At 43.6% G+C, this 13,277-nt stretch overlaps 1 protein-coding gene across 1 annotated transcript in view; it reads right to left on the bottom strand.

Annotated features, from left to right (window-relative positions):
- The window catches only part of LOC126252401 (phospholipase A1-like), a 440,511-nt gene extending 433,975 nt beyond the window's left edge, over nt 1-6,536 (bottom strand). Inside the window, exon 1 of the mRNA XM_049953291.1 lies at nt 6,251-6,536. Coding sequence (XP_049809248.1) covers nt 6,251-6,536 — 286 coding nt within the window. The remainder of the gene's footprint in view (nt 1-6,250) is intronic.
- Between the last annotated feature and the right edge of the window lie 6,741 nt (nt 6,537-13,277).

The following is a 13,277-nucleotide window of genomic DNA, read 5'->3' as shown; positions in this document are numbered from 1 at the left end:
GCAGCAAATGTTCAGTATCCAGACGTCAATGTTCCGAAGCACTTCTCAAAAGCGCAAAGAAGAACCGACTTTGAAGCTCTGCGAACGCTGTTAAGACTTCAAAAAAAGCTAAGCTTTAAGCAGTCTTCTATATCTGCGTACATTGTGTCAGTTCACGAAATCCCGAGGTCACTGGTTCAGTTCTCGGTAGATGCAGCCTTCTGTTTCACCTGCGTTTGTAATCTACGTTCATTATCAAACTGAAATTAAATTCAATGGCAAATACATACTTAATTTCATTACTAATCCCATGAAAATACGAGTATGCTCAATAAATTAAAATTTGGTGCAAAGGTGCGAAACGTCAAATAGAGAATGAAATGCTTTGTTATTGCTAGGGTTTGCGAATAAATATAAAAACAATATTAAACATGGTTTCATTGTATACATAATTTCTTCTGTTTAACAACAACACATTCAGCATTTTTATCGTAAATTTAAACTTTTATGCATACCCACATTTTCGTATGATTGGTAATTAAGAATAAATTGTTATTGTCATTAAAATTATAGTTTAGTATTTTTAATTAAAATTTCACTTTGATAAGAAATACAGGATACAAATAAAAGCAAAGAATTAATTTCTTCTTGCGGGAATCGAACCAGCAGTATCATAATTGCAAGTTGGTAACACTAAGCAAGCAAGCTTACTAAGAAACGTGTTTTATTGTGCTGAAATATAATAGTACGATGTGGTGTACTTTTGTACAAATTTTGAGGCAAGACGTAGTCATTATCAAGACGTCCTTCTGTTTATTCACATTACAGAGATACAGAATTTATGAAGAAATGTTTGGTCAACTAAAATTTTCTGGCGACGCTAGTAATTATGCTACGACGATTCTTAGAGAAGTTTCAAAATGTTTTTGTACTTAACAGCTCCCAGATGTCTTCCAGGTCGATATTGTTAAGCGTTCATGGAAGGACGTTGACTATCGACGGGACGTTAAACACTAATTTTCTGCTCTTTAAAGATGTTGATGCTAGGCACTGACCTTGAATGGTATAACTACGAAACAAATTGAAGAAGTCAGAATAATCCGTAATTTCCCCTTGTACGCAGGTTATCCCTAATTTTCGTATCAGCCCCTTCCAGGGACGGTTGCTTTGAAAAAAGGGACTAGTTTCCTGTTTATTACGGTCTAATCCTTCCATCGCTAGCGGAACCGTCAGAACGCAGTCGTATGATAAACTGATAGAAAGGCTGAAATGGTCTCGCACAGCAATTTAGGCGGTAGATAGGATGTAATTATTTTAGCCTAATTTTTATTGCCTTAAAGTTTTCCTCAGAGAGTCTCTTTCTAAGATTCATTCAAACACAGTGTGCCATAAATGTTTCAGTATGTTAAAACCACATTTCATGAAGTCTGGCGCATCCGAGCGCTCGAATGCAACCAATGTAACACTTTAATAGTTCCCGATGGAATAAGGGTCCTGTTTGTTTCGGCCAGCTTCACAGAGGGCATTATCATCAAGTAAAATACTATCGTCAACGAGATTTCTCTTGGTAACAAGATTTGTTTATGGTAAACAATCTGCAAGCACGTGCTTGACATGTCACTTCGCTTCTTTTTAATACGAAGCAAAACGTGAGCGCTCGAAAGAGACGAACAAACGTATTTACACGGATAGAAAAGGTTCGAAAAGCAATCCCAGTCTGCAAAAAACGCTTCGATTGGTAAGAGAAAGCGAGCTAATCGATATAATTTCGTCAAAATGAGAATGTTTCGATATCAGCGAAAAAAGGCCAATTGTTGGTGCCGATTTAACAATAAGTCTTGCGCAGTTTCACTATTAAAAAACACAAGCTCCATCGCTTTTTTTTTTTCAAAACATTTTTTAAGTTGGCGGGAGCTATAACTCAAGAAATATACACTCCTGGAAATTGAAATAAGAACACCGTGAATTCATTGTCCCAGGAAGGGGAAACTTTATTCACACATTCCTGGGGTCAGATACATCACATGATCACACTGACAGAACCACAGGCACATAGACACAGGCAACAGAGCATGCACAATGTCGGCACTAGTACAGTGTATATCCGCCTTTCGCAGCAATGCAGGCTGCTATTCTCCCATGGAGACGATCGTAGAGATGCTGGATGTAGTCCTGTGGAACGGCATGCCATGCCATTTCCACCTGGCGCCTCAGTTGGACCAGCGTTCGTGCTGGACGTGCAGACCGCGTGAGACGACGCTTCATCCAGTCCCAAACATGCTCAATGGGGGACAGATCCGGAGATCTTGCTGGCCAGGGTAGTTGACTTACACCTTCTAGAGCACGTTGGGTGGCACGGGATACATGCGGACGTGCATTGTCCTGTTGGAACAGCAAGTTCCCTTGCCGGTCTAGGAATGGTAGAACGATGGGTTCGATGACGGTTTGGATGTACCGTGCACTATTCAGTGTCCCCTCGACGATCACCAGTGGTGTACGGCCAGTGTAGGAGATCGCTCCCCACACCTTGATGCCGGGTGTTGGCCCTGTGTGCCTCGGTCGTATGCAGTCCTGATTGTGGCGCTCACCTGCACGGCGCCAAACACGCATACGACCATCATTGGCACCAAGGCAGAAGCGACTCTCATCGCTGAAGACGACACGTCTCCATTCGTCCCTCCATTCACGCCTGTCGCGACACCACTGGAGGCGGGCTGCACGATGTTGGGGCGTGAGCGGAAGACGGCCTAACGGTGTGCTGGACCGTAGCCCAGCTTCATGGAGACGGTTGCGAATGGTCCTCGCCGATACCCCAGGAGCAACAGTGTCCCTAATTTGCTGGGAAGTGGCGGTGCGGTCCCCTACGGCACTGCGTAGGATCCTACGGTCTTGGCGTGCATCCGTGCGTCGCTGCGGTCCGGTCCCAGGTCGACGGGCACGTGCACCTTCCGCCGACCACTGGCGACAACATCGATGTACTGTGGAGACCTCACGCCCCACGTGTTGAGCAATTCGGCGGTACGTCCACCCGGCCTCCCGCATGCCCACTATACGCCCTCGCTCAAAGTCCGTCAACTGCACATACGGTTCACGTCCACGCTGTCGCGGCATGCTACCAGTGTTAAAGACTGCGATGGAGCTCCGTATGCCACGGCAAACTGGCTGACACTGACGGCGGCGGTGCACAAATGCTGCGCAGCTAGCGCCATTCGACGGCCAACACCGCGGTTCCTGGTGTGTCCGCTGTGCCGTGCGTGTGATCATTGCTTGTACAGCCCTCTCGCAGTGTCCGGAGCAAGTATGGTGGGTCTGACACACCGGTGTCAATGTGTTCTTTTTTCCATTTCCAGGAGTGTACTTGCAAATGCATTGTAACTTTCGGAAACGTGTGAGTCGGCGTTTTTTCTATTGTAGTACGTACGATTTTTGCGATTTATTTTAAATTCGATTTTTGGTGCATGTTTTCACAACGATTTTTTGTAGAAAAAATTGACTTTTGTATCAGAGTGCAGCAATTTTGTTAAAAACCATTTTCTACATATCCCTAAGTGCGAGCTAATTTTTAAAAATTTCGATGCCTATTATATCGATATTTATAGGAGATATAGGCGTTATCAGGATAAAAATATGATTTTTTTTTAGAAATTATTTGTTCATACCTACACGAGAGAAATCTACGGAGTGAAATATTTCTGATACGTTTCCTGTGCGTGAAATATTGTACTTATCATGAACATTTCAGACAACAGCATCTAATTTTCCATGAAACAGCAGTGTGATTTTTATGCCGAGTCCACGTTACTTTTACAGTGATCTATATTTTCTTGTTCCAAGCACTCAGAGGATAAGGCGAGCGCACATTCTGCATTAAAGTTGGGAGCAGGGAGTGGCGATTTCCACTATTCTCACACAGCACTGTGACCGAACATGTTCGTTTTGCTCCTCGTACCTATCACTTGCAGTGGCTGTAATGATGCACGGAAGTAAGAAACTTCTATGAATATGCAGTATAAATACGATCATGTTCTAATCTGGAGCTCTTTTGTGGTACTGAATGTGAAATTAAATTAAGCCCGTTGTAAGACATTTACAATTGGACTGCAATGATTGGTAGTAGCTGGAATGGGCAAGAAGTCCCCCGATGAGAACTAGAGTGCCTGTAAGTTAAGCAAAGACAGGCAATAAAAATATTGCTTTTGATAATCAGTGTTTAATGGCGATTAATCGTAAAATCGATAACGTAGATACTGGCGAAAAATATCGATGTCGTTAGGAAAAAAATGTTGATATGGTATTTCTATATGTTGTAGTTAAAATCTTCTGGGTTATTAGGCCGTGTCATATTTCTACTAAAATGATCGACGTTTCGACCCCTCTGCTGGGATCTTCTTCAGGATCTTCTGGTATCCGCTACTGCTAGAGTGTTCTGGCAGTAGTGAAAACCAGAAGATCCTGAGGAAGATCCCAGCAGAGTGGTCGAAACGTCGATAATTTTAGTTGAAATATGACGTGGCCTAATAACCCAGCAGATTTTAACTACAGTGACAACGGCCACGAAAGCCTGCAGAATTACATAAAACGCTTGTATGGACAAGAGGTTTGCATATCTTGTTAGTTTCTGGCTATCCCTATACCTTAAACAACGTCATCAGTTTCAAGGCAGTATTAGTAATGTTATACTAGTTTGAAAACTATGGCGTCCAGAGCTCCCACGAAGGGCTATCGTTGATGTTGTGCAGTGCCTTCTGGGTGCAAGTTTTTTTACTTAAAAAATACAGAATATTATGTTAAGGGTGTACAATGAAGGTCTGAAGCCAAATTTGTAATTTCTTTGTTATTCTGTTAAAAAAAAAGAGAACAAGAATATAAGAATATTGGTTCCAAAAACGAGAGTCACCCTAGTCTACTCCTTTAAATGATCTTCAGTTTTATTTTCAGTGAGATGAGATGAAGCTAAGTTACATTAATACAACATTTAAGAAAGGGGATCGCAAAATTTGTTCAAACTATCGAGGAATTTGTGTTACAAACACATTAATGAGAGTTTTTGCGAAAGTAATTAAAAACAAACTGGAAAATAATTTTAGAACCCAAGAAGAACAATGTGGATTCACGGCTGGGAGATCATGTGTAGACCATATTTTCACATTACGACAGATTTTGGAGAAACATAGGGAAAAATCGAAAAATATAGGATTAATTTTCATAGATCTAGAAAAAGCGTATGATACTGTTCCAAGAAAATTACTTTGGGGAACACTACGTATGGCAAACATAAACCCTTCCTTGATTAAAATAATACAACAGATCTATACAGATAACATTTGCCAAGTGAAAGTTGGTAATAAACTTTCACAGAAATTTAGAACAAGCAAAGGCCTTTTACAGGGCTGTCCCATGTCACCATCATTATTTAAAATCTATATAGATATTAGCCTTAGAACATGGTCTCGTAAATATAATAGCATGGTATTAGAAATAAGAGATGGAGTTTACCTACATCATTTATTGTTTGCTGATGATCAAGTAGTCGTAGCACAAGATGGGGAGGATGCTAACTATATGTGCAATCAACTAGCAGTAGCATACAAAGAGTGTGTGGTTCTGTATGGAACGGAGACCTGGACAATTAACATGAAGCACATTAAAAAATTACAAGCTCTAGAGATTGACTTCTGGATAAAATCAGCAAGAATCTCCAGGAAAGAAAAGATAAGGAACACCGAAATAATAAGGAGAATGAAAATAAAAGAAAAAATATATATGACGCAATGGATAGGAAGAAATTACAGTGGTACGGGCATGTACGACGAATGGAGAAAACCAGAATACCGAAATTGATACTGGAGTGGGAACTGGAGGGGAGAAAAAGAAGAGGACGACCTATGACCACCTGGCTCCAAAATGTACAGCACACAATGAGGAGAATGGGCGCAGAGGAAGAGGACACGCAAGATCGAAACACCTGGAGGAATATTTTGAAAATATAGTTTAAGAACGTTTACTGTTTGTATTGTAATTTCCAATTAAATTATTATGTTGGTGATAAACCTCTGTAATGAGGAAAAGCTCAAAATAATAATGAATAAGTTTTATTTTCATTCTTCGAGCGCCATATGCTCCTAATGGGAGATGGAGTCACACGCCAGTGTCTACTGCCCACTGTTTGTTTCTCCCCGGCCGCCTCCGGCTCTCCCGCGCCTCGGACAATTACCACCCGGTTGTTAGCGCCCCAGTGGCCGAAGGCCTTGTGCCGCAGCAGAGGACTTACCGGCCAGCTGGGCTGCGAGTGCTGCGAAGGCGGCGGTGGCGGCCAGGGCGCGGAGCAGCGGCGACATGCCGGCGGCCGGGGCGCTCCTCCACAGCTGTGCGTCGCGCTGCCACGGGCTGCCGGCGCGCGCCATCTGCAGACTGCTGACTGCCAGCCAGCGGCCGAGGGCACCGGCACCGCCGCGGCACTCCCACCACGCTGCCAGCCACACCAGCCGCAACAGCCGTCGCCGCGCGTGACGTCGCCCGCCGGCTCTGACGCAGCCAGCCTGCCACCTTCCTGGCATGAATGAATCGCGCCCGACCTACCCGACCAACTCCTGTCCCCAGCTGTTACCTCTTTACCGCCCAGAGAGACCAATTTCAGCGCTACCTGTCTCTAGGACAGCGCCGAGGGCTGTAGCAAGAGCCCAAGCAGAGAGGGAGAACAAAAACTTATCGAAAAAAAAGACAACACAGAAAGACGGAGTACGAATCAACCAGGAAATCTATCCGAGTTCCTCACTACTTATGTACGTATTTCTGCCTACGAGAAAAACATTGTCCTCGACACGTGACTGTAATGTACATGTGCGTGCGTGCGTGTGTGTGTGTGTGTGTGTGTGTGTGTTAGTGTGTGTTAGGCCCTTACACGTATTATGTAATATCTCTTTATGTTCTACTAATTATCCCTGCACAATTCTATGAGTGAATTACGTTTCCTCCTTGACCGTCTATATACTCGCAGAATCGATGCGCAAAGTAGTACAGTACTATTACTATTCCATTGAGAGCATAATTACTCTTTGTAATATTCTCTCTGGTGTGTTGAGGGGACTTCTAGGATCTTCTCCGTGCCGAATAGCCGGATTGAATAATTGTAATTTTGCTATCGAGATTACTGGAAGAAAGAGATTGAACCTGCAACTATTAGATCCAAGAGCTCCATTATTTCATCGGATAGTTAAACTTTATCAAAGCAAACTTTCCGCTTGATCTGAAGTTTCCCGACTGACTACGCAACGCAAGAAAACCCAGACATTTTATTTACACAGGATTGCAGATCGCTTCGAATCATCGAGACTGCGGACAAGGAGTCATCGTCCGATTCTGATTAAACAAGTAAAGCTTAATTATAACTTTCTTGAGCGACTGTGATGACTGTGATATGGCTGCTTATGAATGAGATCATTAATAAAATACTAATAACTAACTTTCCTAGTCACCAGCAACCAGTATAAAAACAATATTAACTAAAATTATAATTAAAAGAAACAAATGTGGATAAAAAGACTAAAATTGCTGTCGCTTAGTGAGGAGAAAACCTATAAAATGGCACTCATTCACTCACTCCCTGCTCACTCGCGTAGACCCATACAATCACTCTATCTTGCAGGCCTTAATACGACGGAGAAGTTGCTATTCGTGGGATTAAAAGGCAAGCAAATCCACACAAGAGCTAAATAAAGCACAGGGAATTGTGACTGGCTGACCGCTTACAAAAAATGTGGCTGAGCCAGTCACCCTGTTAACACATGAAGAACATCTCCCTAACATTTTTTTCAAACAGGCTAGACACATCACGAAGTTTTAAAACTCTAACCACATTCGTTTCAACGTCTCATAAAACAGAGGGCAGATCTGCCGGCAAATCTACCGCTATCTTCTACTTCGAAAATGAAACACACTCTACTAAAATGTGGAGCACATTTATCTGTACACCACAAGCAAAACACACATTGGAGGATCCTCTTGCCGGAACTTGAAGCTATCCGTCAGAGAAATGTGCTCTATCCGAACCGAGTGAGCAGGACCTCTTCCCGTTTTCGTGCCCGCAGCAAGGTACGTCACGCCGGTGAAGTGGGCTTTACTATACGCAGCGTATTATCAATGACTTCTTCCCATCGACATATGAGTCTATTACTCAACAGCGAGGTGATATCATGCAGTGGGATAGTGCACTGAAACAACTGAGGATCGCTACCCGTCTCCTTGGTTGCTACATCCGCCCTTTCGTTCCCCGCAATTCCCCTTGTGTCCTGGTACGTAGCAGGAAGAAACCTCGTTCCTCACGTGACTGTAAGCACACGATGCAGGTTCTGGCGATCCATTTACAAGAAAAACTCAGACGAACATTAAAAATAAACTACTGCAAATGAAAGTGAAGTACAGGGCTTAGACAAAAGTGTGGAAAAACCACGAAAAGTGCATGCTTGAACAAAAATGCAGGTGATAGCGAAGCCTGCAGATCGAGCTGTTACACATTGAGGTAACAAACGTCATGAGATACCTCATGATACTGCCCGGCGTAATACAGCAGTTCCACGCGGCATGTACTCAACTAATCATTGGACGTCCCGTGCAGAAGTATTGTGCCAGACTGCTTTTACAGCCGTCCATATTGACGAAAGTTTTGCTGGTGCAGGATTTTGTGCAAGAATTGACCTCTCGTTTATGTCCCACAAATTTTCGATGGTTTTTATGTCGGGCGATCTGGTTAGGCAAATCACCCACTCTTCAAACCAAGCGCGATCTACCGTGGCCCGGTGACATGGTTCACTGTCACCCACCAAAAATTCCATCGTTGTTTGGAAACATGAAGTCTGCAAATGGTCTCCAAGTAACGAACATAACCATTTCCAGTCAATGATCGATTCAATTGGACCAGAGGACCCAATCCATTCCATGTAAACACAGCCAACACCACTATGGAGCCACCATCAGCTTGCGCATTGCCTTGTTGAGAACTTGGGTCCATGGTTTCGTGTGGTCTGCACCACACTAGAACCCTACTATCAGCTCTTACCAACTGAAATTTGGAATAATCTGACCAGGCCACGGTTTTCCAACCACCTAGCGTCAAATCCATATGGTCATGAGTCCAGGCGATGCGTTGCAGGCGACGTCGTGCTGTTAACAAAGGAACTCGCGTCAGTCGTCTGCTGCCTTAGCCCATTAACGCCAAATTTCGGAGCACTGTCCTAAAGGATACGTTCGTCATACACCCCACATTGCTTTCTGCGGTTATTTTCGCAGTGTTGCTTGTCTGTTAGCACTGACAACGTACGATAAGTCGCTGCTCTCGGTCGTTAAGTGAGAGATAATTCCTGGAATGAGACATTTTCAGCACGATCTTGACTCTGTGGATCTCTAAATACTGAATTTCCTAATGATTTTCGGAATATAGTATCACATGCTTCTTGCTCCAACTATCATTCCTCATTCAAAGCCTGTTAATTCTTGTCGTGCAGCCATAATCACGTCTGAAGCCTTTTCAGGTGAATCACCTGAGTGCAAATATCGGCTCCGCCAATGGACTGCCCTCTTAGACCTTCAGTACTCGATACTACTGCCATCTCTATATGTGAGTATCTATATCCCACGACGTTCGCCACAGTTTTGGCCCCCAACAAAAATTCGTCAGCTCATGAGGCCTGTCAAGGACGATCTAGGGCTTAGAACGCCTGGAGTGTACAAGATACCATGTTAGTGTGGCTGTAACTACGTCGGTCAAACAATACGCACTGTGGAGCAACGCCGGACGGAACAAAAAATGGTTCAAATGGTTCTGAGCACTATGGGACTTAACTTCAGAGGTCATCAGTCCCCTAGAACTTAGAACTACTTAAACCTAACTAACCTAGGGACATCACACACATCCATGCCCGAGGCAGAATTCGAACCTGCGACCATAGCGGTCGCTCGGTTCCAGACTGTAGCGCCTAGAACCGCCTGGCTGCCGGACGGAACACGAGAGGTGCTTACGCCTACGCTATCCAGAAAAATCAGCCGTGGCAGAACACGCCTTAGAAAATGGACACCGAATTCTATTCGACGAAACATCTGCCGTTATGAAGAGGAATGGATTTTGGGATAGTGTCATAAAAGAAGCTATTGTAATAAAAACCTCTGAAAACACCATCACCAAGGACGGAGGTTTGCAGCTCAGCACAGCCGGGGACGCGGCTATCGCGATGTTAAAACGGGCGTGACGGACGCGGAATGAAAACATTACCATATATGGCGAGGAAGAGAGCACCGGTGACGCACAGCCAGCAGTGCGGCTATACAACGACAGCGGCCACGGCGACACAGCAGTCAGTCTTACCACATGACAATGACCGGGGGTCGGTCGAAAGCTCGTGGGATTTTAACCACCTGACGCAGCTGGATGCCCACTCTTTTCTATCTCATCTGCGGACGATAGTATTAAAGTTTTATAACAGCTAATTTCCTTCATCCATCCAACCTGCGAGCTTTCAGGCCTACGAAACCCCTACCAAAAGCAGAAAAACAGTGAAGCGAAAACACCCACTGGTGATGCTAACCCAGATCAGAAATTACAGAGAAGGAAAATGAATGACTACAGGATCAAGAGAATTTGGATATCATCCTCTGAAACACGTTAGTGGGCGTTCTGAAAACTTGAACAGGCAGCACATATAGGCATAACAAGTGTAAAAGTATCTAAACCAGACTGTTGCCATCAAGTGTTCCATTCTTTAAATGTTTTCGACGGTTTTAGAAATATTTGTATTCAGATAGTAGATAAGTAGCACAATATATATATATGAAAAAGACGCTCTTTGATCGAGGCACGGCAGTCAAAAAATGAAGTCGCTTCTCGAAGAACAAAATTCTGTGTCCTTCTCTACTAATTACTTACAGTAAGGTAGCGCGAAGGGCTACCTAACGATCGCGGAATTGCAGCCTCCGGCCCGAGGTTGTCGACTAACTCAGTGCCATTCTGCGTCACCAAGGCTTCATTACTTCTGGAAAAAGATTATTCTCTACTAGCAAACTGGTAGGAGTTAATGCGGTTGCACCTCGCTCGCGAATGGCACGAGAAACTTTTCCGCCAGGGCCGCTAACTTCAGCTGATCTCTGCAAGGCCTCTGGAGTCCGGGACTTGTCTTTTCTCTATTGCCATACCGCAGTAGCGCTTCGATCGATTCTGATTGTCCCACACACATCGTTATATGTTTTTATGCCATCTTCGTTAAGTATAATTATGAAAATGAATTCCGGCCGCGGTGGCCGAGCGGTTCTAGGCGCTTCAGTCCGGAACCGCACTGCTGCTACGGTCGCAGGTTCGAATCCTGCCTCCGGCAAGGATGTGTGTGATGTCCTTAGGTTAGTTAGGTTTAAGTAGTTATAAGTTCTAGGGGACAGATGACCTCAGATGTTGAGTCCCATCGTGCTCAGAACCATTTTTTGAAAATGAATTCGTATCCGGAAAAATATTGTTTTTGAGCTACACTAACGTAATGCAAAATCACTTTTCTTATTTCCAGGGACTCCTGGCGAAAATAAATTAATTAACTGTGATTACATCACTCATTGCATTTAGAATTAGGTCATTAATAGTAATAATTACCAACGCCAAATACTGCTGCTACAGTGAAGTGGAAGAACCGCTGTCGGTTCTGAATTTATCATTTACAATTGAATATTTTTGCGTTTTCAGTGTGGATATGTTGACCCTAGCGTTATTCGTCTTTGGAATCTCTTTTGTATATAGGATGATTCAGCTGAACCTACCGATATCGTTTAACACAACCCTCAATGTCATACCTAGCCTTCGTAAATCAAGCGCGACATTTTCATATTCTCTCGCTAGCTACGCGTAAACTATCAGTCATACATAAAAAATGAAAAGGATCGTTTTGTTAGGAAATTTAATGTTGTTAAATTTTATATGGGGATATATTTTCGCTAGAGGCCGTAGTTTACGAGCTATTCAAGGAAAACGTACGAAGGTGACTTTAAACACATCCCCACTGCCACGCTCAGTCCCCAACGGTTGGAATTTTTAGTACGTTGTTCATGGCACTGCATCCTACCACTGCACAAAAATTTTGCGGCTGCACGAGTTGTTTCCCACACTCGATTTTTTTTTTGTCTTCACTGGCTAGCCTATTACGTTACCGGCTTAGTCGAGAACTTACAAATTGCATAACTCACATCCGTGTAAATTTTACCTAACAGTTTTATGTTTTTAACTAACAGTTTTGTGAATTTTAACAGAATAAAATAAACAATTATATTATTGTATTTGTCACGGTCTCTGGCTACGAAACTACTGGGCTTGTAAGGTTTAAGCTTGGGTCGCATTTTCAACGTAATTAGCTGCAACGTAAACGTTTTGCTTTCATTATCCTGAGGTGACGTTTAAATTAATAATGTTAACGAAATAGCTGACGACGCTGGTGGCATAATAGCCCAGTCACCAGAGACAAAAAAAAGGTCGAATATCGGGAACAGCTTGTGTAGCCGGAAATTTTTGTACAGGGGCAGGAGGGAGAGCCACGAACAACATACTAGAAATCCTGACTGGTAAAGGAAGAGTGTAGGGTGGATGTGCGTTCTTCCTTTTCAGATCGAATACCGTGTCCTCTTTTGAAAACGTAACGTAGTGCAGAGTTTACCTACGTTGAATTTCCTACAAAAAAGGCTCTTTTCTCTTTTTTTGGATTAATAGTAGGCGCGTAGCAAGCGAGAAAATATGAAAATCTCGCAAAGCCAGAATACCGCATATAGTTTTAAATTTCGCGTCTGTACTTATCTAGGAGGTGAGAGCACATGTCGTGTGGAAAGTATCCTATATAATACTATTCTTCGGCCAATGGTTAATGATCTGCAGCCACACCAAGCGGGCAGACGTGCTATTAGTGTGTACCCGGCTAGAAGAAAGTGTTTTTTGTGAGCCGAGGGACAGTTCGCAGACCACGTCCATATGGTTAGAACTGAATTTCACGGAAATTTTTGTTCAAGTAGATACAAGAATTCACAAAATGGCAAGAAAAATCACAAACAAGGAGCGTCCTGGCCGCCCAGGTTATTTAGTGATAGCACATTGTTTTCCCTGCTCGGGGTATTTCGCTACCCCGAGGTCACATCGGTCTTGTGGGTTGCAGCACGGTAAGGAACCAGATAAACTCGTTATATCCCAAGGGGTCACTCGTTAGTCGCGAAGCTGCCACAAGACTTCTATGCTGTAGACGTTTATCGAACGGTGGGATGGCAATACTCGAACCCGCAGTTACCAT

Source organism: Schistocerca nitens, chromosome 4, assembly GCF_023898315.1.
Source record: "Schistocerca nitens isolate TAMUIC-IGC-003100 chromosome 4, iqSchNite1.1, whole genome shotgun sequence".
Taxonomy (NCBI): Eukaryota; Metazoa; Arthropoda; class Insecta; order Orthoptera; family Acrididae; genus Schistocerca; species Schistocerca nitens.
This window is presented reverse-complemented; position numbering and strand designations above follow the sequence as displayed.